Here is a 27,515-nt window from a genome sequence, read left to right on the forward strand (position 1 = left end):
GCGATTAATCGCGAGTCGCCTATGACATTAATGTGATTAATCGCGATTAAATAGTTTAATTGTTTGACAGCACTAGTTTGAACGTTTAAGCAAATTAAAATAAGACCCTTTTTAATCGACCCAGTAAAGTGCATTAAAAGCTGCAGAAGCTCGCTTCACCGACGTGGGAAAGTGTGTGTGTGTGTGTTAATAATAAACATGGACAACAATAGTAGCCTTCCGGCAGACCACACAAAGCTCTCACACACGGCCCACAGTGAAACTCTAGTTCTGTGGAAAGACAGCAGCTCTTTCTGACCACCACAGAAGTAAAAGTGACAACAGCTGGTGTATAAGAACGGCTTGTTGCAATACACCCTGCGTTTACCAGGGAACATTAGCAGGGATTCATTTTAGAGTTAAAGACCAGCTGCACGTATCCCTTTGTTCCCAGAGGAAATGTTTAGTAGATTATACATGTAGATAATATAGAGACAATGAAGACGTGAAAACACTGAGAGACTCCTGGCTAAATCTCTTTCGAGGTTTGCTTTAATATGAGGGAAATTAGCTGTGTTGTGCATTTATGAGCACAGTAATGGTATATTTTGTGGTATGCACTAGAAGACCACAAGAAGCCGTCCTCAAATGCTGACCGAATCCATTGTCATTTCACAGAGAATTTGATGACTAAGGCCACGAACAGTTCTAACTTGTGCATTAACACAGTTTGCAATGCTAGTAAGAGGCTAAAATAACCAAATGCTAGTACATGTGTTGGTCACACACTCACAGCTGCGTTTGTGCACTTGTATAAAATATGTTCCTGGTCTAATTGTCTGAAAATATGAAACTGGACTGTTTCTACTCATGCCATGATGACCAGGTGAAAGAGGATTCATACTATATAGAACATAATTTTTAGGCAGTTGAAAAGTAATTACTTATTGAAAATGTCCCTCTCTTATGGTTCACCTGCAGTGGATCATGTGATCCCGGAGCCTGGCGCTAGTTTGGTGGAAGCGTTCGAGCGCTGGCGTGAATGGGCAGATGAGAAATCATGCTGTGACTACTCTCTGCATGTGGACATCACACACTGGAACGACAGCACCAAACTAGAGGTCGAGAGCCTCATAAAGGAGAAAGGTGAGAGAGCTTTTACTATTACGTCCTTTAACAAGGGGCTCAAGCATCCAGATGGCAAGAATTCATTTCTGGCCACAACTGATCCAGAAAATAGTTTAGCATACTTAAAAAAAAATGTTGAAGTTATAAATACATCTACCAGTATGGTATCCCGTAGGGAATGTGTTTTGCTTTGACTGAAGTTATTCTTGGTCATTTGAGCTATTTCTGTTTCTGCTTCATTACTGTATAACCCAACAAATGAGCGCAGAATCGATCCCGCTACATATGATCATGTGACAACTGATGAACCACTGTGCTTTAAATACAGTAGAGCATTCAGTGTTTGTTAGAAAAGACTTAATCAATATTAATGAGTACTGTCAAATCGATTAATCGAGATGAATCGCATCTAACATATTATATAGGTGTGTGTATATATATATATATATATAGTGTGTGTGTATATATATATACATATATATAGCCTATACATATCTTTACAAACTTTTATGTTATATGCGGTTAATCGCGATTAATCGATTTGACAGCACAAATATTAGTGAGCGATCTTTTATTTCTTTTATCTGCAATAACATTGAAATAATATTTTCTTTTAAGTCAAATATTGTTTGTTGAAGAATGTCATCTGTAACATTATTATGTATTAAAAAAAATCAAAATTCATCACGTCCCTGTTCTGGGTTTCATGAAGTTTAGAGCTGTGGAAAGATTAATTGCGATTAATCGCATCCAAAATAAAAGTTTGTGTTTACATAACATATGTGTGTGTGCTGTGTATAATTATTTTGTATATATAAATACATGTATATATTTAATAATTTTTCCACGTAAATACTGTATATATATATATAAATACATAATCTATATTTTATATAAATATAACAATTTTATATATGAATAACACATTTTCTTAAATATATACATGCATGTGTGTGTATTTATATATACAAAATAATTATACACACACACACACACATATTATGTAAACACAAACTTTTATTTTGGATGCGATTAATCGCAATTAATCTTTGCACAGCCCTAGTATATACTCATTGCTTAATGTCCATTCTGGTATTTTCACCAATTCATGATGGATACAATCCCCACCCTATGTGGAGAATAAGAGTCGCATATCATTATGAAAGTGGAAATTGATAGTGAACGCTGTTTGATGTTGTGGTTTGCTGATTTATTCGTTCTGTCCATACAGGAGTGAACTCCTTCCAGGTGTATATGGCTTATAAAGACCTCTATCAGATGAGCAACAGTGAGGTAAGCCGAAGAGAAGTGGAGAGCATAGTGGATAAACACGTTCTTTTCATTTGATCAGTTTTTGGGAGTTACTTCTTTATGATCTGACCCTTAAAAGGATTTTCGTTTGTATAACGTAATGTAGGTCAGGCATATGAAACAGAGTACCTGCAGATCCTTACAATGCACTTAAATGTAAAAAGGATAAAAAGTCTTAAATAGAGTTTGTGGAGGCATTTTTTGTGCTGTCTGTTTGAATACATCAGTTCAATACAATAATTTGTTTCAATTTATGTTTTAGAATGTTGCTGTTTATTAATGATTATTTATATATTTGTAATAAAATAAATAAGCTCTATGAAAAATGTTCTTCTATTAACTTAAAATGACTTGATTTTTAGACTTCAGTCACACAGACTTTACATAGTTTGTATGGTTCATCTGAACTAACAAATAACTGTTTTATGTCACCACTTGAACACATTGTAACATAAGTTAACATAACATTCTTGTTAAAACCTCACTATTTAATATCTAATATGATATTTATATTTATATTTGAACAGCTTTATGAGATCTTCACCTTTCTCGGAGAGCATGGAGGAATTGCACAGGTCCACGCAGAAAATGGAGAAATAATAGCGGAGGTATGCACTTTATTTTGCTTTATTGCACTTAACTCTGGGCCGCTTTTAAAGGGGTCATGACATGGGAAATCCAATTTGCCTTGATTTTTGACATATAAAAGCTAGTTAGCTGCTTTAGCTGCTAGTTTCAGAGCTTTAAAAGTCCTGCTCATAAACAAAGCATTTATTTAATCAAGCTCTAAAAACAGCTAGTTTTGTTATTGATCTGACATCACATGGGCAAACACATTTACATATGCCCGCCTCCAGAGCAAGACATCATCACACCATAGGCTCCGCCCACTGGTGTTCAGTCGCTTCACGGCTGACATCTGCCTTCACTGGATGTGAGTGTTGTGTCAAAAACAAATTGGAGCCATTATAATGATGATATATGCATATAAGATAAATATGCATCATAGCCACTGGCAGGCAGTAACACACTGTACAGTTATTTGCAACATATATCAAAAAATAAAATCAATATCACAATATAGCTTTATGTGATTGTCAAATTGCTCAGGCTGCAATTTAATTAAGTAAATAAATGTGCTGTGTAGTTCATGATACTGTGTTTCAGGGTCTCAGACCGGCTTGGTTGATTTACTCTGAATCAAGCCGTTCTGTGAGCTGAACAAGTGTAAATGAATAATATTTTGTTTAATATAATAATTATAACAATAAAATCATAATAATTATGAAGTCAAGTATGAACACACAGGTTTTTCAATTTTTTTTTTCTATTTCTCCAGCCTAAAAATAATTTCACACTAAGTCTTTAGAGTTAAACGTTTTTTTTTCTTTCTTTTAATGCCATATGCACTTCCCAACAAAATCACCCCAATCATTCTAGCAAGATTAAGTCTTTCCAAATCTATTCAAGTAATCTGGTGAAACGTCCTGTATTTGTTTTGTTCAGCAGAATATATTGCAAAAAAACATTTTTTGTGTATCATGCAGCCTTACAGTGAAATAGCTTTTCAAACATCAGCCATTTGTTCTTCTTCAAAATCACAAAAATAATCCATACACAGAAGGACTCAAGTACATTAAATCTGAAGCAAAATCATTAAAACAGAATTATTATCCTCCCTAGTTTTGACCTTTTCAGATTCTTCTGAGATAAGTATGCAGTAAATCTCCACCATATATTCTTGAAGTAAATTCGATTTGAAATGCTTATCAGGTCCAGTGTGAAGTTACAAAAGCAGTGATGTGATGACATGAGGGTGAGGTGAGGATGAGGTCTGAAGACTGGGAGGATAGGATACTGTACGCCCTGATTTATTTCCCTCATCCAGTTTCCATCATCTGGACATTATCACGCCGGCAGTGTGCGGGTGGTCTCAATCCATTACCCATGATGCTTCTGCTCTGAACATCACTTACTCTGCACTCTTCCATCATCATCCTGTTGTAGATTCTGTAAAATAATACTGTAGTTAAATAGTAAAACGTAATTATATGATCATTAAGTTCTGACAACATGTTTTTTACTTGGTATTAACTCTTTTTCAAGAGTTAAGTTAAGAACAATTTTAACTCCAAGTTCTTTAAGATTCAAACCAGTTTAATGTAATTTGAGTTGAAGTGACTTAAACAGTTCTTAAAAATGTAAGGCAGCAACTTTTATTTTACAGTGTAGTTTGTCTGATTCGGCCCTTGTGAAAAAGAAGTGTGTTTATTTGTATTGAATGCGCGCTTGTAGTGTACTTTAAATCTTAAAAGTATTTTTATATATAAAAATTGAAGATTATATATTAATTAAATAAAAGACCATTTAGGAGTACTTAAAGTACACTTTCATGACTGTTTATTGAAGTACACTTTTGAAAATATGTGATGCACTCAAATTAAGTATATTTTAAATTATGGATGCACCGATATGAACATTTTGGGCGATACCGATAACCGATAATTCTTTATATTTGAAAGCCGATAACCGATATATCGGCCGATAAACTTAAATCCAAATTTTTATCTAATTTTGAGAAACTGATTACAAAAACAAAAGTCTCACAATTAAATTCATGTCCCAAGCGCACAAGTATAATGATGTTCTCATTATAGTGTTGTACAGCCGATATGACGGATTTGCGGTGCACATACCGAACCGTATTTTCATTTTTTGAATAGATTTTAATCATATTTCAAGACATAAAACATAAACAGTGTTCAACAAGTGTCTCAGCTGAAGGGAATAATACATTATTTATCGGCTTTAATATATCGGCCACATTTTCTTACCAGGCCGATAACGATAACATTAAAAATGAACATATATCGGCCGATACCGATATGCTGGCCGATATATCGTGCATCCCTATTTTAAATAATTTATTCATTATTGATAATATTTTTTTTGTACCCGTATTTTGATTTGTTGATTAACATACTAAAGCACATGCAAAGTACTTTATTATAATTTGAACTGAAGTGACATTTAAAATGAACATATTTTAGATGTACTAAATTGCAACTTTCTTCATTACAAGTTCAACTGTGTAATTTCAATTATATCGAAATATACGACATACAATTTCAAAAGAAATGACATAATATTGCAGAATAGAAGTATATTAGTTTAACATAAATGCCACATTTGGCAGTGCATTTTAATCATATCTCAAAGACAATAGAAGCAATTCTGAAATTACAATACACGTCTCCAAGTTCGCCCATATGTACATTGCGTGAGCTTATTTCGTCCATTGGATCGAAAAATTTGGAGAAAGAAAAAATAAACTTGAAGCAATCAGGACAGAAGTGGTTAAAGTGGACAAAAGAGACGGATTAAAACACCAGGTGTAAACGGGAATGTGTCTCCCTCGTCTATCTGTGATCCGAACCACCAAAACGCATCTTAATAAACAGGGCCAGAGAGTCACTAATCTACTTTGTGTTCTTCAGGAGCAGACCCGTATGCTGGAGATGGGCATCACAGGACCTGAGGGACATGTTCTCAGCCGCCCGGAAGAGGTCAGTGACCACTAATAACAGCTGTATACTGGCGGATCATTTCATAACATCACTGCAATCCCCATAACATATCTGTTTCACACAATAAGAGAAGGAAATTGTATTGATTTCATGTTGGCATAAAATCGGCCCGCCTCACAGATCTAATTTGTCTGGCATCAGTCTATCAGTGATCGCTTGCAGACGTGATCCGTGAGGTCGGTCATGAGAGGGTGTGTGTGTGGGGTGGCAAACTAGATTAACAAGTTATTTTAGTTATGCATAGAAATAAATAGGGCTGGGTAAAAAATATAAATTTATCGATATTTATCGATTCTCACTTTTACTAACCGATAATTAGTCATCCTGTTTTCATTTGATGAATGAATGGAACATTGTAGCGTGTAGCCTATCCAATAAATCGTAATAATGTTTGTGCTTTGTTACTATTATTATGAAATAAAGTCTCAAATTTCGAATTAGGTCCATTACGAAATTCAAAAACATAAATAGCGTTTTGGCGCTGTGGTGTGAGATCGCTTTGGCTCAGCTCAAGAGAAGCAGCCGCACATGATCTTCTCTTCCGCCTTAATATCAGTTACTCCGCCTTAATAATACCAGTTACAGCGCCAAATAAACATGAACGAGCATCTGAAAGTGTGTTAAAAGATAGAGTACAACTTATCGAAATCCGTATCATCACATGGAATCGCTCAATCAGCGTTTCATCCGTCAGTTAAACAGCTCGTAAACAATGTCATGAGACGTCACATTAAACCATGTGACCATAAACTTAGTCAGTTAGTCAGCTAGAAAATTTAACTCTAGAGGGGGGAATTTTGCTAAATATATAAACCATATTACATATTCATTATAATTTTTAATGTTCTTCAGTTTGAATAAATCTGACAAGTTTTAATGACAGCCACCATTTAAATGTTTATATTTCATATAATATTATTATAAAAATAAATATGTAATTTAAGTGCTTGTATAGCGACAAATCAGTTAATTTTTATCTTCAATATCATAGTAGTAGTAATATCATAATAAAGCCCACTGTAAAAAAATATTTTCAAGATTTGTTATCACAACATATTTTCTTTTGTCAAATCAACTTTATAATAATTTATGTAGTTGAGATAACTTATTATTTTGAGTTTCTGATGATTAAATCAATCTCCTTCATTGTATTAACTCACTTTTTCCAGTTCAATCAACTTAAAATTTGAAGGCAACCCAGGTTACTTACTTTTTTAAGTTAAACCAACAATATTTGTTTTACAGTGTAGTAATCACAACATTTTTTCTTTTGTCAAATCAACTTAAATAATTTATTTAGTTCAGATAACATATCATTTTGAGTTTCTGATGATTAAATCATTCTCCTTCATTGTATTAACTCACTTTTTCCAGTTCAATCAACTTAAAATTTTAAGGCAACCAGATTACTTACTTTTTTAAGTTAAACCATCAATATTTTTTTACAGTGTAGCCTACTGACTCCCATAGTTTACAGCATTAGTTAAGAGATTTGTTTTCCTTGAGAAAATTTGCCATGTATTGTCAAAATAATCAATATTGAATCGAATCATAATCGAAATCGAATCGAATTGCAAGCTGGTGAATCCAAATCGAATCGAATTGTGAAATCTGTGTCAATACCCAGCCCTAGAAATAAATCAACATAGTGTATTGTATAAGCAACTATGCGAGATACATAGAGATGCAGCTAAATCTGATTTGCAATGTCCTTCATTATGTGTGTGTGTGTGTGTGTGTGTAGCTAGAAGCTGAGGCAGTGTTTCGAGCCGTCACGATTGCCAGTCAAACCAACTGTCCTCTCTATGTGACCCGCGTGATGAGCAAGAGTGCGGCGGATATCATCTCACAGGCCAGGAAAAAAGGTACACAATTTTACATTTTTAAAAATAAAACTTGAATGAGTGATTCTCTAATTAATGTCTTGGAGCCATTTAAAAAATAAAAAGAATGTACCGAATATTTTTGTAATATTTACCATATTTCACATATTCATAGTCATCTATATCTGTGTGAATGCAAACAATGTGATGGCTAGTGTTGTGTTAGGTGTGGAACACACTGAAGAAATCCCAGCAGTGTGAGCATGTCATCAGCGTAACGTTTGAGCTTTCACAGATGCCGCCTGCTAGTTTACACATCTCGTCCAGTTAAATAAACCTTAGCCGAGCTTTGACTATATATTCATGACCGCAGTGACCTTCATTTGAATCCAACGGTGTCATATGTGTAAATAACAGTTTTATTATTATAAATGTCTTATTGTTAATTTGTCATTTCATTATATATTAGCTGTCTATACATTACTTTAAATGCGCTGCCTGGTTTGTTGTAAAAGTTCCACAATCCATCATCGTAATAATCCTCACTGTTTAGTTAAATCATTCAGATGAAATGCTCTCTTACGTAAATTAGTTCAATATAAATAAATAGTCATGATTACAGTTTGAGGCAAGCGAGAAGTACTCGGGAGTACAGAAGCCAGGCGATATCATTTTAGGGTCCCACTTTATATTAAGTGGCTTTAAGTACCATGTATTAACATTGAAAAATAAGTACAATGTACTTATTGTGCTCATGTTGTATTGTTGAACACTTTTGCTGCTATTGAGGTGTGATACGGGTAAGGTTTGGGACAGGTGTGTGTGGTATGGGTCGGTATAGGTCAACAGTGTAATTATAGAATTAATTACATCTGTAATTACATGCAGGTATTTTCAAAATATAAGTACAATGTAAAAACATGTATGCACACAATAAGTCAATTTTATCAAATTATTATTTTCAATGCAAGTACATTGTACTTAAAGCCACTTAAAGAGGGACCAAACAGTTCAATCAAATGAATTGAATGAGATGATAGTTAATAAAAGAAAAGGCTTCTCCTCTGCCTTTAAGCTTATTAAGTAAATGAGTTAGCTTATTAAGCTTATTGAGTAAATGTCATTATTTACTCATTTAAAACCTGTATCTGGTATTTTGCAAGTGAAATACTAAAGGAGGAATTTAAATAAGTAAATAACTCATAGGTGTAAATATCATGGCTGTAAATTAATTAAAATAATCAAATTAATTCCATAGTCACATTTCAAAATGGTGAACAGAACATCAACCATACCAGACGATCAATGACGCATATAAAAAAAACTCATTGATTTTGAGTGGATTTGCATATTCATTGAGCCACATATACTAAATAAAGAAGGGGTGTCGAGTTACATTCAAGATATTTTAAGCCATTAACATTTTAAATATGTAATTTTGGTGATCAAAGATGAGTTTTAAGGGATACAATTATTGACTACAGGGGGACTTTAAAGGTGCGACCGTTACCGTCCCAAATAACACACTTCATGTTCATTAAAGGACTAGCTTTGCCGCACTACCGGGAATAAAAAGGGTGTTTCATTTCTATGGCAGCAGTTTTAGGTCACTGAAATGGTAGAGAACGTTCCCAAAAGTGTTGTCAAATGATCTCTGTTGCAGTATTCATCACTGTTCAAGTGTTAAATTGGGGAGTTAATCACTGTCTTCAAAAGGGATGCAAACCTATGACATTGACTGTACCCCTCTATTCTTTCCGACTGTCCTGAATGGAGACTAAAGGTTTTGTCAGTGGAGCTTTATAAGGCAGTTTTATCCTCTGGATGCTTTTAATGAGATTTGCAAAGGACTTAGATGCATTTTATTAGTGGTGTTTGCCATGAAGTCAGTGAAAATTGCTCATTTATAGGTTTAGGAAATTGAATATAGCCCTACTCAAAGAATTAAACTTAAAGGCAAATAACTCATCCCACACTATTTGTGCTTAGATCATCTGGCTTATTGAAGAGAGCTTTTACTTCTCTAAACATCTGTACGTATGATTTTTAACTGGTGGCCAGAAAAAAACAAACATTTGCATTGAAGGAGGAACCCAGGCAATATCTAGAGACCAGAATATCACAGAGACGTGGAGTTGGGCTATTTTGAGGCAGTAGACCTGGTTCTCACTGCAGAACACGAAATCCATGGAGAGGAGTTGGATCCAACTCTTCCCACCTTACATATATCTAAACCTACCCATCTCCACCCCCTGATCCCTAACCCCACCCCCAATTCTACCCTATCTCTGCCCCTGATCCCTAACCCCACCCACAATCCTACCCATCTCCACCCCCTGATCACTAACCCCACCCCTAAACCTACCCATCTCCACCCCCTGATCCCTAACCCACCCCTAATCCTACCCATCTCCACCCCCTGATCCCTAACCCCACCCCTAAACCTACCCATCTCCACCCCTTGATCTCTAACCCCACCCACAATCCTACCCATCTCCACCCCCTGATCACGAACCCCACCCCTAAACCTACCCATCTTCATCCCCTGATCCCTAACCTCACCCCCATCCTACCATCTCCGCCCCTGATCCCTAACCCCACCCCCAATCCTACAATCCTACCATCTCCGCCCCCTGATCCCTAACCCCACCCCCAATCCTACCCTTCTCCACCCCCTGATCCCTAACCCCACCCCTAATCCTACCCATCTCCACCCCCTGATCCCTAACCCCACCCCCAATCCTACCCATCTCCACCCCCTGATCCTAACCCCACCCCCAATCCTACCATCTCCGCCCCCTGATCCCTAACCCCACCCCCAATCCTACCCTTCTCCACCCCCTGATCCCTAACCCCACCCCAATCCTACCCATCTCCACCCCCTGATCCCTAACCCCACCCCCAATCCTACCCTTCTCCACCCCCTGATCCCTAACCCCACCCCAATCCTACCCATCTCCATCCCCTGATCCCTAACCCCACCCCCAATCCTACCCATCTCCACCCCCTGATCCTAACCCCACCCCCAATCCTACCCTTCTCCACCCCCTGATCCCTAACCCCACCCCAATCCTACCCATCTCCACCCCCTGATCCCTAACCCCACCCCCAATCCTACCCATCTCCGCCCCCTGATCCCTAACCCCACCCCCAATCCTACCCATCTCCACCCCCTGATCCCTAACCCCACCCCTAATCCTAGCCATCTCCGCCCCCTGATCCCTAACCCCACCCCTAATCCTACCCATCTCCGCCCCCTGATCCCTAACCCCACCCCAATCCTACCCATCTCCACCCCCTGATCCCGCAAACACAATATTGCTGAGCTCATCTGCCATTCCCATGGATGGAAAGCTGCATCCAGCAAGCCTCAGCTCTTCTAGTGAGCTCGTGTTGATAACTGCAGCAGTGTTTTCCAGATGTCGCTGCAATAATAGACATTTAAGCCTGGGTAGCTGTTGTTTAATGGGTTGCTTATCTGTTTATTTCCTGTTTAAACTTTACTGCTGAGCAGATGCTTTCAGCTGACAAGACACTGTATTCTTGCCAGTAGGAATCCTTGTTGGTCATCTTTGGAAACGAGCTAGATAATGAGACAAAAGCTGTTTATTTCTAGGTAACGTGGTGTTTGGGGAGCCAATCACGGCCAGTTTGGGAACTGACGGGACTCATTATTGGAGCAAGAACTGGGCTAAGGCTGCTTCGTTTGTGACATCACCACCCCTCAGTCCAGACCCAACCACTCCAGACTACCTGAACACCCTGTTGTCCAGGTAAGCACAAATGTATAAATATATGTTAAGATATGTTTGGATATAGATCTGTCAGTTAATTCTTTGATGAATAGAAAGTTCAAAAGAACAGAATTGATCTGAAATTGAAAGCTTTTGTAACATTAATCACTACCATTTTGGGGTCAGTAAGAAATTATTTTTTAGTTTTGGGGAAAAGAAATTAGAAAATACTTTTATTCATCAAGGTTGAGTTAAATTGATCAAAAGTTACAGTAAAGACATTTATAATGTTAGAAAAGATTATATTTTAAATAAATGCTATTGTTTTGAACTTTCTATTCATCATATAATTTTGGGGAAAAAATGGTACACGACTGTTTTCAACATTGAAAATAATCATTTATGTTTTTTTGAGCATAAAATCAGCATATTAGAATGATTTCTGAAGGATCATGTGACACTGAAAACTTATGTGTAATCAGCAACAGTTGAAAATTCAGCTTTCAAATTACATTTTAAAATATATTAAAATAGAAAACAGTCATTTTAAATTGTCATAATATTTCACAATATTACAGTTTGTCATTTTTTTCCCCATCAAATAAAGCAGCTTTGGTGAGCAGAAGAGTTTAAAAACATAAAAAAATCTTACTGATCTAAAACTTTTGACCGGTAGTGTATATATATATAGGCTTAATTTCATATGTACTTGAAACTACTAATTACTTAAACTGAATTTAGTGATGCTCTCACTGATTTTTGAAGTTGCTTTGAAGCCATTGCAAATTCATTTGACTTCCCTTGTAATAAAGAAAAAAAGTAAGTACACTTTATCATACATTTAAAAAAGGGTACTTTAATTTAATTAAGTGAGAAGAGAATGTAATGTTTTCGGACACTCAATTGCTTTTTGTTTACAATTAGATTGAAATGTATTATAGTTTAAATTTATATTGAATGCAAGTAGTTAGAAGAATACTATTTCCGACCCACTTAACTAGGACTTAAGGCCCCGTTTACACGTTTTGCCCTCTCATTTACACGAAAACGCCGTTTTTATCACAGAAAACGATTATTTCTAAAAACTCCGGCCAAAGTGGAGATTTCTGAAAACGCCGGTTATGTGTTGTGGCCTCAGCATGTAATTTCATAATTACTTCAATTGTCTTTGAAATACGGTTAAAGTTACTGCTGAATGTGCTAATTTATGGCAAACTAAAATATATCTACATTTAATTTATATTAACTGTAAGTTTAACATCAAATAACACTACAGTTAAAATTATAATCGAGTACTTTATATGTGCTTTAGCATGTAAGTCAACTCATCAAAATAAGTGTGCTGCTTTAAAGCATGACAACATATGAATAAAACAATGATATAAAATGTCATTTTAATGTAAAACATTTAATTTGACATTGCAAAGCAAACTTTTTAAAGTGCACTTAAGTGTTTTAAGAAACAGTATGCTCTTCAAGGGCCTTTCATGTCATTAATATTATTTTATCTTATTAAAAAGTGAAATTTGAAGTACACTGAAGTGTACGTTCAGTCCAATTAAGTGCACTTACTTCTCCCAGTGGTTGTTATATATGTTGTTGTTTTTTCTGTTACATACACAGTCTTGTCACTGAAGTGTTGTGATGTGTCTGTCTCTGTCAGCGGGGATCTGTCGGTGACGGGAAGTGCTCACTGCACATTTACCGTGGCTCAGAAGGCCATAGGGAAAGATGACTTCACTCAGATTCCTGAAGGAGTGAATGGAGTCGAGGAGAGGATGTCACTCATCTGGGACAAGGCTGTGGTGAGGTTCACATTGGATTCAGTTCAAAATCATATCTGGATGTGCAGCATTTAAAGCCATTGTTAAATTCGCACATCAGGTGTTAAGATCCTCAGATCCAGAAAATATAACCTTCATCCTTACCTCACACTTTGTAACATATCTTTCCCTCGCGGGTCAAAATGACCCAAAGACCTAAAATTATACTTAATTTTTTATTTTTTATTTTTTGTCCAGAAAGCTTTTTTTAAAAATCATTTTATTTATATATTTTCTATTTTTAATACATTTTTGGAGATTTTTTTTAATTTTATTTAGCTTTAAATTACTAGATTTGATCAATAAAACATAAATAAATAGTAATTTAAGCAAATTCCTTACATTCTTTGAACTTTAATTCAAAATAACTCACAATTTCATGCATAACCCTTTAAATTCAGCCCAAAATATCTTACATTGGGTGACTTTGCTGAATAATATAACATGATATTTCATGACTCCAGCCACTACATGGGCTTGTAGCTCTATACGGGGGAAAACGAGCTGTTCCGCTGGGTCCTAAAGTCAGTTCCCTGCAGTATGTATTCAGATTCACATGTAGACATTATAAAATATTTTTTTGGCAAAGTTTTAGATTTTTTTTGTTTGAATTTTGAGTATTTTTAGGTTTTTATATAGACCATTTTGCAAGATGTAAACAACACTGGTCCAGAAACACTTCCTGTTTCAGTTTGTAACTGTTTTTTTTTTATTTCATATGTAAAGAAAACATCTTAAAGATGTTTGTTTAACTTTTTGATTCAGTTTTATATGTTCTGTTGGTTGTATTTTATCCCAGCTTTTATGTAGTGTTAAAAAAAAACTGAAACAGGAAGTGCTTCTGGAGGACCAGTGTTGTTTACATCTTGCAAAACAGAAGCATTCCTCGCTTTCAATTCATTCCTACGGGGGTTAAATTGACCCGCGAGTGAAGGATTTGTTACTTTTTTAAATTTCAACCACAAAACTCCTCAAATCCATTAAATGTTTAAAGTGTGACAAAAGTCCTAGGGTCTTGGACCCCTCTGATAAACACTAAATTATCATTAAATAATAATAATTTCACTCGCACCCTAATGCGCCACTACTGTTAAACAAGCACTGCATTTAATTCTCAGTTGTGTTTGTCATTCCTCTGCCCAGGTCACTGGTAAAATGGATGAGAACATGTTTGTCGCTGTGACGAGCACCAATGCCGCCAAGATCCTGAACCTGTATCCACGCAAGGGTCGGATAGCCGTGGGCTCAGACAGCGATCTGGTCATCTGGGACACAGACGCCATCCGGACCATCACTGCTAAAACACATCACTCTGTAGGTGCTCTGTAGAAAAACCCAGATATCTCAAAGGGAAAGTCTAAACATAGAGAGAGAACTGAACTGGCTGGCTTCCAGTTCCTCTGAGCGGAAATACTTGATTCGAACTCATCAAAACTGTGTTAATACAGGAAGCCGGTATGCTTTCCCTCATCAAATAAAACCTGTTTGGCCACAAAAACAGGAGATATCTGACCTGATCAGACCTTCAGTTGAGCTTCGATTTCCTTATTAATTTAAAAAAAAAAAAAAGAACTTTTCGATCTTAAGAGCACTTCTTTAGATGTAATTTCATAATAAATATATTTTATTGCACGGTTGTAAGGATGAAGTTGCAGTTTGGTACATTAAAAATTAGGGCTGTGCAAAAATTAATTGCGATTAATCGCATCCAAAATAAAAGTCTGTGTTTACATAATATATTTGTGTGCTGTATATAATTATTTTGCATATATAAATACACACACATGCATGTATATATTTAAGAAAATGTGTTATTCATATGTAAAATATTTATATTTATATAATATAGATTATGTATTTATATATATACAGAATTTAAGCGAAAATAATTCTTAAATATATACATGCATGCATAGGTATTTATACATACAAAATAATTATATACAGGACACACAAATATATTATGCAAACACAGACTTTTATTTTGGATGCGATTAATCGCAATTAATTTTTGCACAGCCCTATTAAGAATAGTTGAAATAGCACAATACAGATCAAGTACTTGTGCTTTATTTGTTAGTCAGCACATCAAAATAAGTGCAATCAAAGATTATTATTACCCAGTTATTGTAATTACTCTAATAAGTACATTTGTACGTGGGGAAACTTTTAATTTGACATTATTAAAGTGTACTTAAGTGTATTCACAAACATGTGAGTGTACTCTCTTAAAGTACTCAAGTCACCTTTTATTTCATTGATATTATCTGCTAGTATTTTTAAAATATAATATAAATATAAGATTCAAAGTACAGTATAAATGTAAACATTCACATTCAATACAATCAAGAACACTTTAACACATGCTCACTTAAGCTGCTGGTGAACTCTAGACCACAGTTGAATATCACAACCTGAGCAGCTTTAAACGTGTTCTGTGGAGGAGTGCTTAGGCTAAACCACAAATTACACATTCTATGCTAATTATACATCATATGCTATTTAATGACCATATAATGATGCAATAAGGGATACCTTAACCTTATACGAGGCCTTAACCTCTAATTTTTTCCACAATTTAATTTTTTGGAAAAAAAACCCCGTCATCAGGCAAAATCTTTGGACCTTTTAGCCTGGAATATTCTTTGTCTGCCACATTTACACATAGCCGGGTATTTAGAGAGAACGAATATCCGTTTTCATTGTACACACAACATCGTTTTCAAAAAAGTTGTCATTTACATCAACCCGCATAAATACGCCGTCGAGCGCCATCATAACATCATAGCTTTTTATGGTGCATAACCCCGTTTCTCCCAGTCGACATAACCGGCGTTATCAGAAATCAGAGTATTTCGTAATAATCGTTTTCTGTGATAAAAACGGGAGTTTTCGTGTAAATAAGAGGGAAATATCTGCGACTCCCTTCGTGTAAACGGGGCATATGTCTTGAGCGCTCTTTCATGTGCTCCACTCTAAACTTGGACCAATGTGTTTTTGGCATCTGTCATTGTTAAACAGAAGGTACGCTGGTACCCTCTGACCTCTTGTTGTTTCTCCCCTAGTAAGCACTCTCCCTCTGGGGAATCCCGGCTGCCATTTTGAAGTGTGTTTAACTTCTTAAAGTGGGGAGTTTATTTGGACAGACACTCGACCTTTCGATTTTGACCGAGGGAGCGAGTCTACTCAATATGTACACTTCAGGCAGTTTCATAAACCACAATGCAACACGATTCACGCAAAGCCAACCACGTGACAGTTTAACTTGGTTTTATGCCAAGTTGTCATGACAAAGACACTGACCTCACTTAACCTCTAATTTTTTCCACAATTTAAGTCATCAGGCAAAATCTAGCCTGGAATATTCTTTGTCTGCCACTATGGCCACATTTACACATAGCCGGGTATTTAGAGAAACGAATGTCCGTTTTCATTGTACACACAACATCGTTTTCAAAAAAGTTGTCATTTACATCAACCCGCATAAATACGCCGTCGAGCGCCATCATAACTGGGCGTGAAGCTTTTTATGGTGCATAACCGCTGAGAACCTAAAACCCCGTTTCTCTCAGTCGACATAAGCGGCGTTATCAGAAATCAGAGTTTTTCGTAATAAAAACGGGGCTTTCGTGATAAAATTTTTTATTTTGAATAAAAATAAAATAGTTTTCTGTGATAAAAACGGGGTTTTCGTGTAAATGAGAGGGAAATATCTGCGTCTTCCCTTCGTGTAAACGGGGCATATGTCTCGAGTGCTCTTCTCGATATGTACAGTACACTTCAGGCAGATTCATAAACCACAATGCAACACGATTGTGATGTCACTGCAGATCACGCAAAGCCAACCACATGACAGTTTAACTTGGTTTTATGTCAAGTTGACAGGTTATGATGTATTGGTTTATGTCAAGTTGTGCGTCAGGTCTTAAAGTGACAGAAGCTTAAAGGATTAGTTCACTTTTGAAAAAACTTTTGCTGATAATTTACTCACCCCCATGTCATCCAAGATGTCCATGTCTTTCTTTCCTCAGTCGAAAAGAAATTAAGGTTTTTGATGAAAACATTCCAGGATTTTTCTCCATATAATGGACTTCAATGGGAACCGGATGGTTCAGGTCCAAAAGATAGTGTTAATAACAGTTTCAGATGCAGCTTCAAATGTCTTTAAACGACACCAGACGATGAATAAGGGTCTTATCATGCAAAACGATCGGTTATTTCAAAGCTTATTCCAAAAATGTAACTTTTCTAAGGACAAATGATAAGACCCTTATTCATCGTCTGGTGTCGTTTAAAGACAGTTGAAGCTGCATCTGAAACTGTTATTAACACTATCTTTTGGACCTGAACCATCCGGTTCCCATTGAAGTCCATTATATGGAGAAAAATCCTGGAATGTTTTCATCAAAAACCTTAATTTCTTTTCGACTGAGGAAAGAAAGACATGGACATCTTGGATGACACGGGGGTGAGTAAATTATCAGCAAAAGTTTTTTCAAAAGTGAACTACTCCTTTAATAAACCTGCCGCCAAATTATGAGATAATATTAAAAATATGGGGCCAGTGAAAATGTTGAGTGGCTTGTAACTTTGGAAAAGCACTAGTCACAGTAACCGGTGTTTGGAGCTAAACTCTACAGGAGCTGAATTTGACACCACTGCTGGAAGCGAACAGTCCCGTTGAAGGAATTTGCAAGACAGCTGAAGCATACGTTCATCCACGGTCGAATCATTACCATTGCCTGTACCACTTATACAGAATTTCCTGCAGTTGTGAGACCTTTCTGACCTCTTTCACCAAGCCAAGACACTCTTCAGACGCCCGGACGCCATTCCTTCTCTCTCCTCTTCATCAGCACAATAGCGAACTCAAGAGCTACTATCAGAGTTTAGATTTGGGAACGGGAATTTCCTGAGCTGTATATGTAGATGTTTGGAAACCAGCAGTGCTCCGGGGGAAAGATTCAGCACAACTGTGGAGTTTCCAAAATGACATCACGTTTTCGTTTCCTCTCAGCCACTTCTCCAGAGACCATTACGTATCCAAACAGCATTGGCTCTCAACAGTGGACAAAATGGCTGATGTTTATTGATTGTTTATCCCGTGGCTGTGGTTTCCATGCTCGGCGAAGACACCTAAATCATGACTTCATCACCTGCCCGAAAGTCTTGCGTTTGTGCTCTCCTACAGAAGATGAAGCCCGTGCCAGCATTCTTGGCAGAAGCTGCGTTGCGTGTCATTTCCTGCTTTTGCACACAAAGAATGGACGATTGCCAAATGCAAAGAGCCTGGATCATGGCAGGACATCACAACATTTAAAGTGTCCACTGGAGAACAAGGAATCAGAAAATAGGGGAGTAGTAAACTAGAAAGAAAGGGATGATAGAAGTAACAAAAAACAAGAGTGTGAGTAAAAAGCGAAGGGTGTGTTTGTCATTCCTGTATCCAGCTGTTTGGAGAAGAGAACGAGAGAGTGAATGAAGGACGAGAGGCCAGACTCGTACACATGATCTTCATTAGTGTGGAATATCTTTGCAGAAGCTCAAACTCAAAACGGCTGTCGGTGTCTCTGTCTGTTGTACAGCACGTCACGCTGAACCTTCTATTCATACAAGCATCCTGGGAAAAAAGTATTAAAGGGATAGTTCACTTTGAAATTAATTTTTGGGATGTTTTAGCTTGATAGTTTTAGTTGATATTTTTAGGTCAAACCGTTGTTGTCTGTCAGTCATATAATGGAGGTCTATGGTCACCACCTCAAAGAGCATGCACAGAGAAGTCCAAATTAAACATGATTTAATGACTCGTAAATGTAAGTACACATTGATGGCCTAAGACACGAAATGAGCGGTTTGTGTGAGAAAACAACAATATTTATTTAGTTTTTACCTCTTGTAACCACAGCCACAAAGCGCCCGCGCCCTCAGATCACTTGGACGTGGCTGTGGTTACAAGAGGTAAAAACGATATAAATACTTTTCGTTTTCTCACACAAACCGCTCGTTTCGTGTCTTAGGCCATCCATGTGTACTTACAATTACGAGTCATTAAATCATGTTTAATTTGGACTTCTCTTTGCATGCTCTTTGAGGTGGTGACCATAGACCTCCATTATATGACTGACAGACAAGAACGGTTTGACCTAAAAATATCAAAATTAAAACAAAGACACCTACATTTTGGATGTCCTTGAGGTAAGCTAAAACATGCCAAAAATTATTTTCAAAGTGAACTATCCCTTTCGGGACATATCGCGTCTTTTGCGCTCTCAAGTTTGTTATTTTAAATGTAGGCGCGCGGTATGCACGCTCATAAGGGAAGCATCGAGATAAAAACATCTCAACTTTTCAGAATATCATAAGCGCACAGTAGGTCACGTGACAAGAACCAACCAGAGCGCAACCGCCCTAGCGCTTTGGAAAATGGAGAATGCGGCGTGCCCAGCGTTTTCTACGCGTTTTTAGGCGCTATACGTGAATCCGTCCGTAAAGGGTAACTAAACCCCTGGTCAGAGCCTGACTCCACCCACTGGCAATATTTGAAAATGCTGAAAAAGTGGGCTGACCCCAGCGGAGATAGAGGGGACGAAATAGATGCTAAAACACTCTATTCTGATCGTTTTCAATACTCACAATCCCAATTCCTGACTCCCTACAGTGGTTTTGAAGACACAAGATGGTTTTTATACTGCCAAGGGCGTAGCTCGCGTGGTGAACTGAAAACTGCGTACGTCACGAAGTGCGGAACATCCAATAGGAAAAATTCAACTGCAGTAGCCACCGTTCAACCTGAAGAGGGCAGCACTAAGACGTTTTTACACCATATATTGTAGAAATAGAACACTTTATAAACAAATGCCAAAAAAGTTACTCGAATCAATGACTGGTAGTAATAAAGATCCATCCTTACAGATCATGAACTAAAAAAAGTTGGTTTAGTGTTTAGTTACTCTTTAAGCAGCACTGCTTTTTACAACATTGATAATAATAAATGTTTCTGGAGCAGCAAATCCACAAATCAGAGTGATTTCTGAAGGATCATGTGACACTGAAGACTGGAGTAATGATGCTGGAAATACAGCTTTGATCGCAAGAATAAATTACTAATTAAATTATATTCAAATGGAAACCAGTTATTTTAATTTGTAATAATATTTCATAATATTACTGATTTTACCGTATTTTTGATCCGATAAATGTTGCGTAAATTTCAAAAACAAACGTTTGAATGGTAAAGACTGTTAATCTGTTGATTATTTCTTCAATTCAGTTAATCCTATGTGATTTAATATAAAAATGTCCATTCTGAAACAAAAAAGCGTCCACCCAGATGGTAACATAGAGTCCGGCCCACATGTGAATTCAACACCCGGATCTGGGCCGACTCTGTTACTGTCTGGGTGGCCGTTTTTTGTGTTGTTTAATGGCCGTGCTGTTATGTGTTGTTCTAGGCAGCGGAGTATAATGTGTTCGAGGGCATGGAGCTGAGAGGTGCGCCCCTGCTGGTCGTCTGCCAGGGGAAGATTGTTCTGGAGGACGGGAACCTGCACGCGACCTCCGGCACCGGACGCTTTATTCCCTGCACCCCGTTTCCGGACTTCGCTTACAAACGTGTCAAAGCCAGGAAACAGGTAGAGCTCGCGCTGGGAAGAGCACAGGTCCTGAACACACAGGTTGTGACAGGAACATCTGGACTGAAATTCCTATTTATTTTATTCCCCTATACACTATTTTTTTTTTTTGCAGTTTAACATCATTTCCTATTGGAAAGGCAATGTTAATGTCTTTTCGTGGTTTTTAAAATTGGGTCTATTAAATATATTTTGCCCTGTTGAAAAAATACACTCCACCATCATGACACAAACAGACCGAAGGAAGCTGAAGGTTTAGAGCCACATCAAATCCCGTCTAAGGGAGCCTGCCACTCCCTATTAAAGGTGTAGTTCACTTTTAAAAAAACTTTTGCTGATAATTTACTCACCCCCATGTCATCCAAGATGTCCATGTCTTTCTCTCTTCAGTCGAAAAGAAATTAAGGTTTTTGATGAAAACATTCCAGGATTTTCTCCATTTAATGGACTTCAATGGGGTCCAAATGGTTCAAGGTCCAAATGAGAGTTTCAGTGCAGCTTCAAAGGGCTTTAAACGACACCAGACGATGAATAAGGGTAATAATCTAGCGAAACGATCGCTCATTTAAAAAATAAATAAAAAATATTACGTTTTATTAGCTCAAATGCTCGCCGTGTGATGAGCGTTCGTGACTCTCCTGTTCAAACTCGTTCGTCAAAATTAACAAATCTTTTTTCGAGTCATGACTCGAAGGGTCCTAGATAAGACCCTTATTCATCATCTGGTGTCGTTTAAAGCCCTTTGAAGCTGCACTGAAACTCTCAATTGGACCTTGAACCGCTTGGTTCCCATTGAAGTCCATTATATGAAGAAAAACCTGGATTGTTTTCATCAAAATCCTTCATTTCTTTTTCGACTGAAGAAAGAAAGACATGGACATCTTGGATGACATGGGGGTGAGTAAATTATCAGCAAAAGTTTTTTTGAAAGTCATCTACTCCTTTAAGTCCTATTGTACCGAATTGTGGTTGTAGTTCCACCAGAGTTCCACTGGGGGCGATCGCCCATGAGTGCAAAATGAATGGGAGTCTATGGACGGCTAAATTTATCTCGTTCACCCGATTGCCATTGAGAAATCTCAGATTTGATTGTAGGTTTTGCAAGTTCAACACGGGTTATAGGTCGAAAGTTGAATGGACGAGTACTTATGTCCTATCGGTTGCCCATAACACGCTAAAAATCGTGGCATCCAATGTTAAGGATGTCTTAACTCTTCTAGCACGTGTTTCAGCTGTTATCGATACCTCAAGAGAAAGGAAAGTGCAGAGCGCGAAAGCACCAAAGTGACTGAAGGATTGCCGTAAAGCAGCATCACTGGTCGGATGACGTGTATGACGTCACTGACGTTTCAAAAGACTATATAAAAAACTCCCAGTAATCTGTCATTTCTTTGCATCTCCTTTCGAAAACAACATTCAAAGTACTAGACAAAAAATGATATCCTGCGAAAAGTGGATTTTGAGGGGTATATCTCCATAGACCTCCATTCGTCCCGTGTGGACTCAGAGTGGAACTGCAACCAGTTCAGGAGCCGGACGCTTACTGAGAGTGGGAGTTCTCCACCATATTAGACAATCTATGGACATATCAAAGTGATCACATGGTACAAAATGAAAATGCAAGTTAAAGGGATAGTTACCCCAAAATTTAAAAGTCTGGGTTACAATTTATTTGGATGGTCCACTTTAGATGTTGTACTAACTAACTCTCATTAGAGTATCGGTTACATAGGGCTCGGGTTTGTAGAATAAGTTGACATGTTACGTATAGTCAGTCGACTGTATAGAAGTGGACTGTCGAACCAAATCCCGTCATCTTTCACGAGATACATAAACAAGATATTTCTGTCCATCCATTGAAAGTCCATTCAACCAAAACCGCTTGTAAAACTAATTAATATGAGATGAGTGGTTTAATTCAAGTCTTCTGATTCAAAGAGACACAGTCGATTCATATGAAAAATTGAAATTTGCACACATTGATGCTCATGCTTGTTTGATGCATGAAAACCAATGAGGTTTGTTTTAGAAAAATATCTTTTCAAAGAAAGGATGAGTAAATTATTTACTTTAATTCATATATTTTCATTTTGGGTGGACTGTCCCTTTAATGAAAACTGCTTTGCTCTGGAAATATTCAGATGTTTGGACAAACTGTTGTTTTAAGCCAGCAAATCTCAAAAATATCTTGCTTACATTGTAGAAATGGTGCAGCATGATTAACCTTTTCAACCCTCTGTCAGCGAAATCTGGAACCAATTTCCAAGGGAACATGAAATTTACAATTTACATGAACACGCAGTTCCCCAAAATGGCCCACATGAGGATAGATGCATCTATGGAATGTAATTGCCAACACCCAAACTGTCTCTCTCTCTCTCTCTAAACGCTATGCTACACAATCCTGTGTAAACCTGAAGTGTTTTGTGTGTGTGTGTGTGTCGCACAGATGGCCATGCTGAAGGCGGTCCCCAGGGGCATGTATGACGGCCCCGTGTCTGAGTTTACAGCCCTGTCGAGGGGAGGAACACCGTCCGCCTCCACCCGCTCCTCACCCACCAAAGCCCCCCTGAGGAACCTCCATCAGTCCGGCTTCACGCTATCCGGTAACCCTGGGGAATGATGTCTCGCGTATTCATACAACAGTGCAGACGCAAACATCAAATTGGCATAATTGTTGAGTTAGAGTGGGATAAACACTGAGTTAAGGAGTTATCTATACATTTGATCAAAAATACACAAAAATGCAATTCATATATACAGTAATTTTGACATATTTTTTAGGGCTGGGTAATAAATATCGATTTCTCGATATTAATCGATTCTCATTTTTACAAACCGATATCGATTCTTAAATCTCAAGAATCGATTAGTCATCCTGTTTCGTTTGAATGAATGAGACATTGTATCGCGGCTGCGCGCATCCAACAAATCGCAATAATCTTTGTCCTTTGTTACTATTGATATGAAACAAAGTCTCAATTTTCAAATTCCGTCCATTTTCTTTAGAAATTCAAAAACATTAGCGTTTTGGCGCTGTGTCGTGAGATCGCTCTGGCGGAGCTCCAGAGAAGCAGCAGCGCTGATCTCTCTTCCGGGTTAATAATACCAGCTACAGCGCGAAATAAACATGAATGAGTATCTAAAAATTGTGTTAAAAGATAGAGTACAACTTATCGAAATCCCTATCATGACACATTGATTCGCTCAAATTGCGTTTCATCCGTGTAAAGACGTCAGTTAAACAGCTTGTAATCAATGTCATGTATCGTCATATTTACCTCAGAAAACCCACATAAACTCGTTAGTCCACACTCGTTAGTGTTCTTCAATATTTAATGCATATTTGAATAAATCTGGCAAGTTTTTATGACAGCCACCATTTAAATGTTTATATTTCATATAATCTTCTTATTATAAAAATAAATAAAAGTGTAATTTAAGTGTTTGTATAGCTATAAAACAGTTTATTATTACCTTCATATTAGGCTAATGAAGCCTAGTAGGCTACAACTAGACTCCCATAGTTTACAGCATTTAAGAGATTTGATTTCCTTGAGAAAATTTGCCATTTATTGTAACTGATATCCGAAATAATCGATATTGAATCGAATCGTAATCGAAATCGAATCGAATTGCAAGCTTGTGAATCGAAATCGAATTGTGAAATTTGTCTCAATACCCAGCCCTAATATTTTGAAGCATAAAGTAGAACACGTCACAATGAAGAAATTATCGTTCTCTTGAAAACAAAACCCTGTTAAGTAGTTTATCATGATTTATTTTATTGCAGTTTTGTTAAAAATGTTAGAAAATATTTTAAACACCTTTGTCTGCCAAATAAGTCATTTTTAAACCTGTTTGTTTAGATAATTGCGACTTTTTATCTCACAATTCAGACGTTTTTTTCCTCAAGATTGCGAAATATGAATTGTGAGAAAGTCATAATCACCTTTTTATATATTCAGTGGCAGAAATGTAAAAAGTAAAATATATTACTAAAAAGTATAATATATATCATTTATATATAATTTTATTATTAGTAGTTATCATAGATTAGGTATCATTTGAAAGCTTACAAATTCAGAATTCATCCTGTGAAAACTGTTTTGAGATTGGACGTTGCGTTACCATAGAAATGGTACTTTTTTTATTAGGCCCCTCCCCTTTTGGGCATCATCTTTCATAATATATTATCAAAACCTTTTCTAATCTTGACAAAGCACATATTGTCAGAAAGGTCTGAGTCTCAAGGTTCCATATTTAGCGACCGAAGTGATATTTGGATAGAAATGTATTAATTTGTTATGGCAGAATGCATACAACTAAATTAAATGGAATTCAATAGCACCCGGTGGCTATTTTTGGTACTACGCCTAAACAAAATCTCATGGGAACTTCAATTTTTGTGATATCAACTTTAAATTTGGAACACAACTTGGTTAGATATATAGCTTTCATTTTATAGTAATTTTATAGTAAAAAAAGATTCATTTTATATTAATAAAGTATATACTGTAAATTATAACTTCCATAACTTTTTCATACTTTATTTTTTTTGAAGTGCTTTCACTTCAGTAATAATTTGCTGATTATTTTCTTTAAAACAAGACCAAACTTAGGTCTATATTCCAAAGCATACTTGAATTACAACCATTTAAATTTGTATAGTGCATTTTAATGTCAATTATCAAAAGGGGGGTGACAGGTAAAGGGTTAATAACACTCATATTATAATAACAAAAACAACATATTGTTATAATTTTTTTAAAACTAAATTGTATTAAACTTTTTTGTGAATTATTGTGGGTTTTATCCATTTTTATTTTTTATGTTTCAGAACATATGCAATTTAAAAGACATCACAATAAACTTAAAGGTCTTTTAAAAGTTCTCTCTAATTTTAGTAAGTAACACTAAAGAAATGTTTTTAGTTTTATCTTGAGTAACAATTCTACTCTTATATTATAGCTAATTTAGCTTTTGTTTATGGTGAAATTAAGTTGTAAAAAGCCCCAAAAATGTTATATTGTCCTACATTTTAGTAACATTTTGGCTTATGCCTTAAAAAAATATACTGATTAAGTATGATCAGAATTTAAGATGTAATCAAACCATAAATATGTCGGTCCAATGTTTTTGTGTGTTTAAAATGTGTATTTTTCCGTGTAAAGGAGGTCCACCGAAACTGAGTAACTAATTTAGATTACGTTCAAATTTAACGTATGGGACATCACAGACAGTCCTGGCTCACACAGAAAGCACTTTAAACCCAGACCGAGCAGCTGTTGGTCCACGCTGCAACTTCACACGAACAACTTGAACACAAGCGCCATCATGTAACCCTCTCTCTCTCTCTGTCCCGTCACAGGTCCTGAAGAAGCCCCCATCAGACCAGCGGGACGACGCATCGTTGTGCCCCCTGGTGGCCGCTCCAACATCACCTCTCTTAGTTAGATATAAAGAGCATGTAAGAGGGAGCGCCAGGATAAAATCAACCATGTAGAAGTAAGGTGATTAGTCAGGTAAAGAAACGTAAAACACTGAACTCATGCCTTACCCTTCATGATTTACTCCTGCTGAGCGACTGAACATCAGTAGTCCACCTCTGAAGAAAGCAAAGCCCGTTCAAAAACCAGGGCATTTAGTGTAGCGTTCTGTTCGTTTAGATGTGTTTAGATAAACTGACCTAGAAGACATTAGAATTACAGTGAAACCCACTTTGTTTGCAATGTTTAAAAAAGGAAGTAGAATTAAAACTCGTTAGCATTTCCGGCAGGCGTTTGCGTTCAGTAGAGGAAGGACTACTGTCATGTATTTCATAGGGCTTTATCTGTATTCCCTCGTAAGCTTTTTCTTTGCGCGTATATATCGGCTGTGATTATGCTAGTTAATGTTACTTTGTAAATGAAGTGTCGAGTTTGCATTTTTTTTTTTAAGGATTATAACGTTGAATGAATGTTAAGGAAAAACATGCAATGATATACTACAAAACATTTGCACCACACCAGTGCACATACTGTACTGCTTTTGTTACCCGTCATATGAACTTTGAATCTCAGTAAAGGAAAAGAAAGGTTAACTAGACTTCATGTCAAATGAGTGATGGAAAGATATTCAGCTTTTGCATTTCAGTTTCGTTGAATATTCAGGCGACTACAATTACAGCTCAAATGTCAATTGAAAAATGATTAACAGGTGCTACAATGTCTTTTCTTAAATCACAGAAGTATTGGAGTAAGTTTTTAAAATCTACATCTTTGGTAGAGGTCTAGTTGAGGAATGAGTTACAGGTCCTACATAACAAGTGATGTGGAATATGTTGTTTATTATATTTATGTAGGTTTGATTGTATTTCCCCCCCGTTTTTTTTAACAGCTGGGTCAAAAATGAAGGAGAAAAAAGCAGGTCAAAGTGAATGTGTGATGTGCAAAATTTGTTCCTCAATAAACAGAAGTTACAACTGACTGCCTGTATATGATTTGTCACGTTCGAGGAA

General features: G+C 36.7%; 1 protein-coding gene across 1 annotated transcript in view; it reads left to right on the forward strand.

Moving 5' to 3' along the window:
- The window catches only part of dpysl3 (dihydropyrimidinase like 3), a 44,750-nt gene extending 18,157 nt beyond the window's left edge, over window positions 1-26,593 (forward strand). Inside the window, exons 4-14 of the mRNA XM_039663654.2 lie at window positions 961-1,125; window positions 2,339-2,400; window positions 2,946-3,026; window positions 5,916-5,984; window positions 7,750-7,870; window positions 11,445-11,601; window positions 13,226-13,367; window positions 14,529-14,699; window positions 20,837-21,016; window positions 23,466-23,622; window positions 26,388-26,593. Of these exons, the coding sequence (XP_039519588.1) occupies window positions 961-1,125; window positions 2,339-2,400; window positions 2,946-3,026; window positions 5,916-5,984; window positions 7,750-7,870; window positions 11,445-11,601; window positions 13,226-13,367; window positions 14,529-14,699; window positions 20,837-21,016; window positions 23,466-23,622; window positions 26,388-26,473 (1,391 nt within the window). The 3' untranslated portion in view covers window positions 26,474-26,593. The remainder of the gene's footprint in view (window positions 1-960; window positions 1,126-2,338; window positions 2,401-2,945; window positions 3,027-5,915; window positions 5,985-7,749; window positions 7,871-11,444; window positions 11,602-13,225; window positions 13,368-14,528; window positions 14,700-20,836; window positions 21,017-23,465; window positions 23,623-26,387) is intronic.
- The last annotated feature ends 922 nt before the right edge of the window (window positions 26,594-27,515 follow it).

The sequence above is a fragment of the Pimephales promelas genome, chromosome 19 (genome assembly GCF_988280905.1).
Source record: "Pimephales promelas chromosome 19, fPimPro1.hap1.1, whole genome shotgun sequence".
Classification (NCBI taxonomy): domain Eukaryota; kingdom Metazoa; phylum Chordata; class Actinopteri; order Cypriniformes; family Leuciscidae; genus Pimephales; species Pimephales promelas.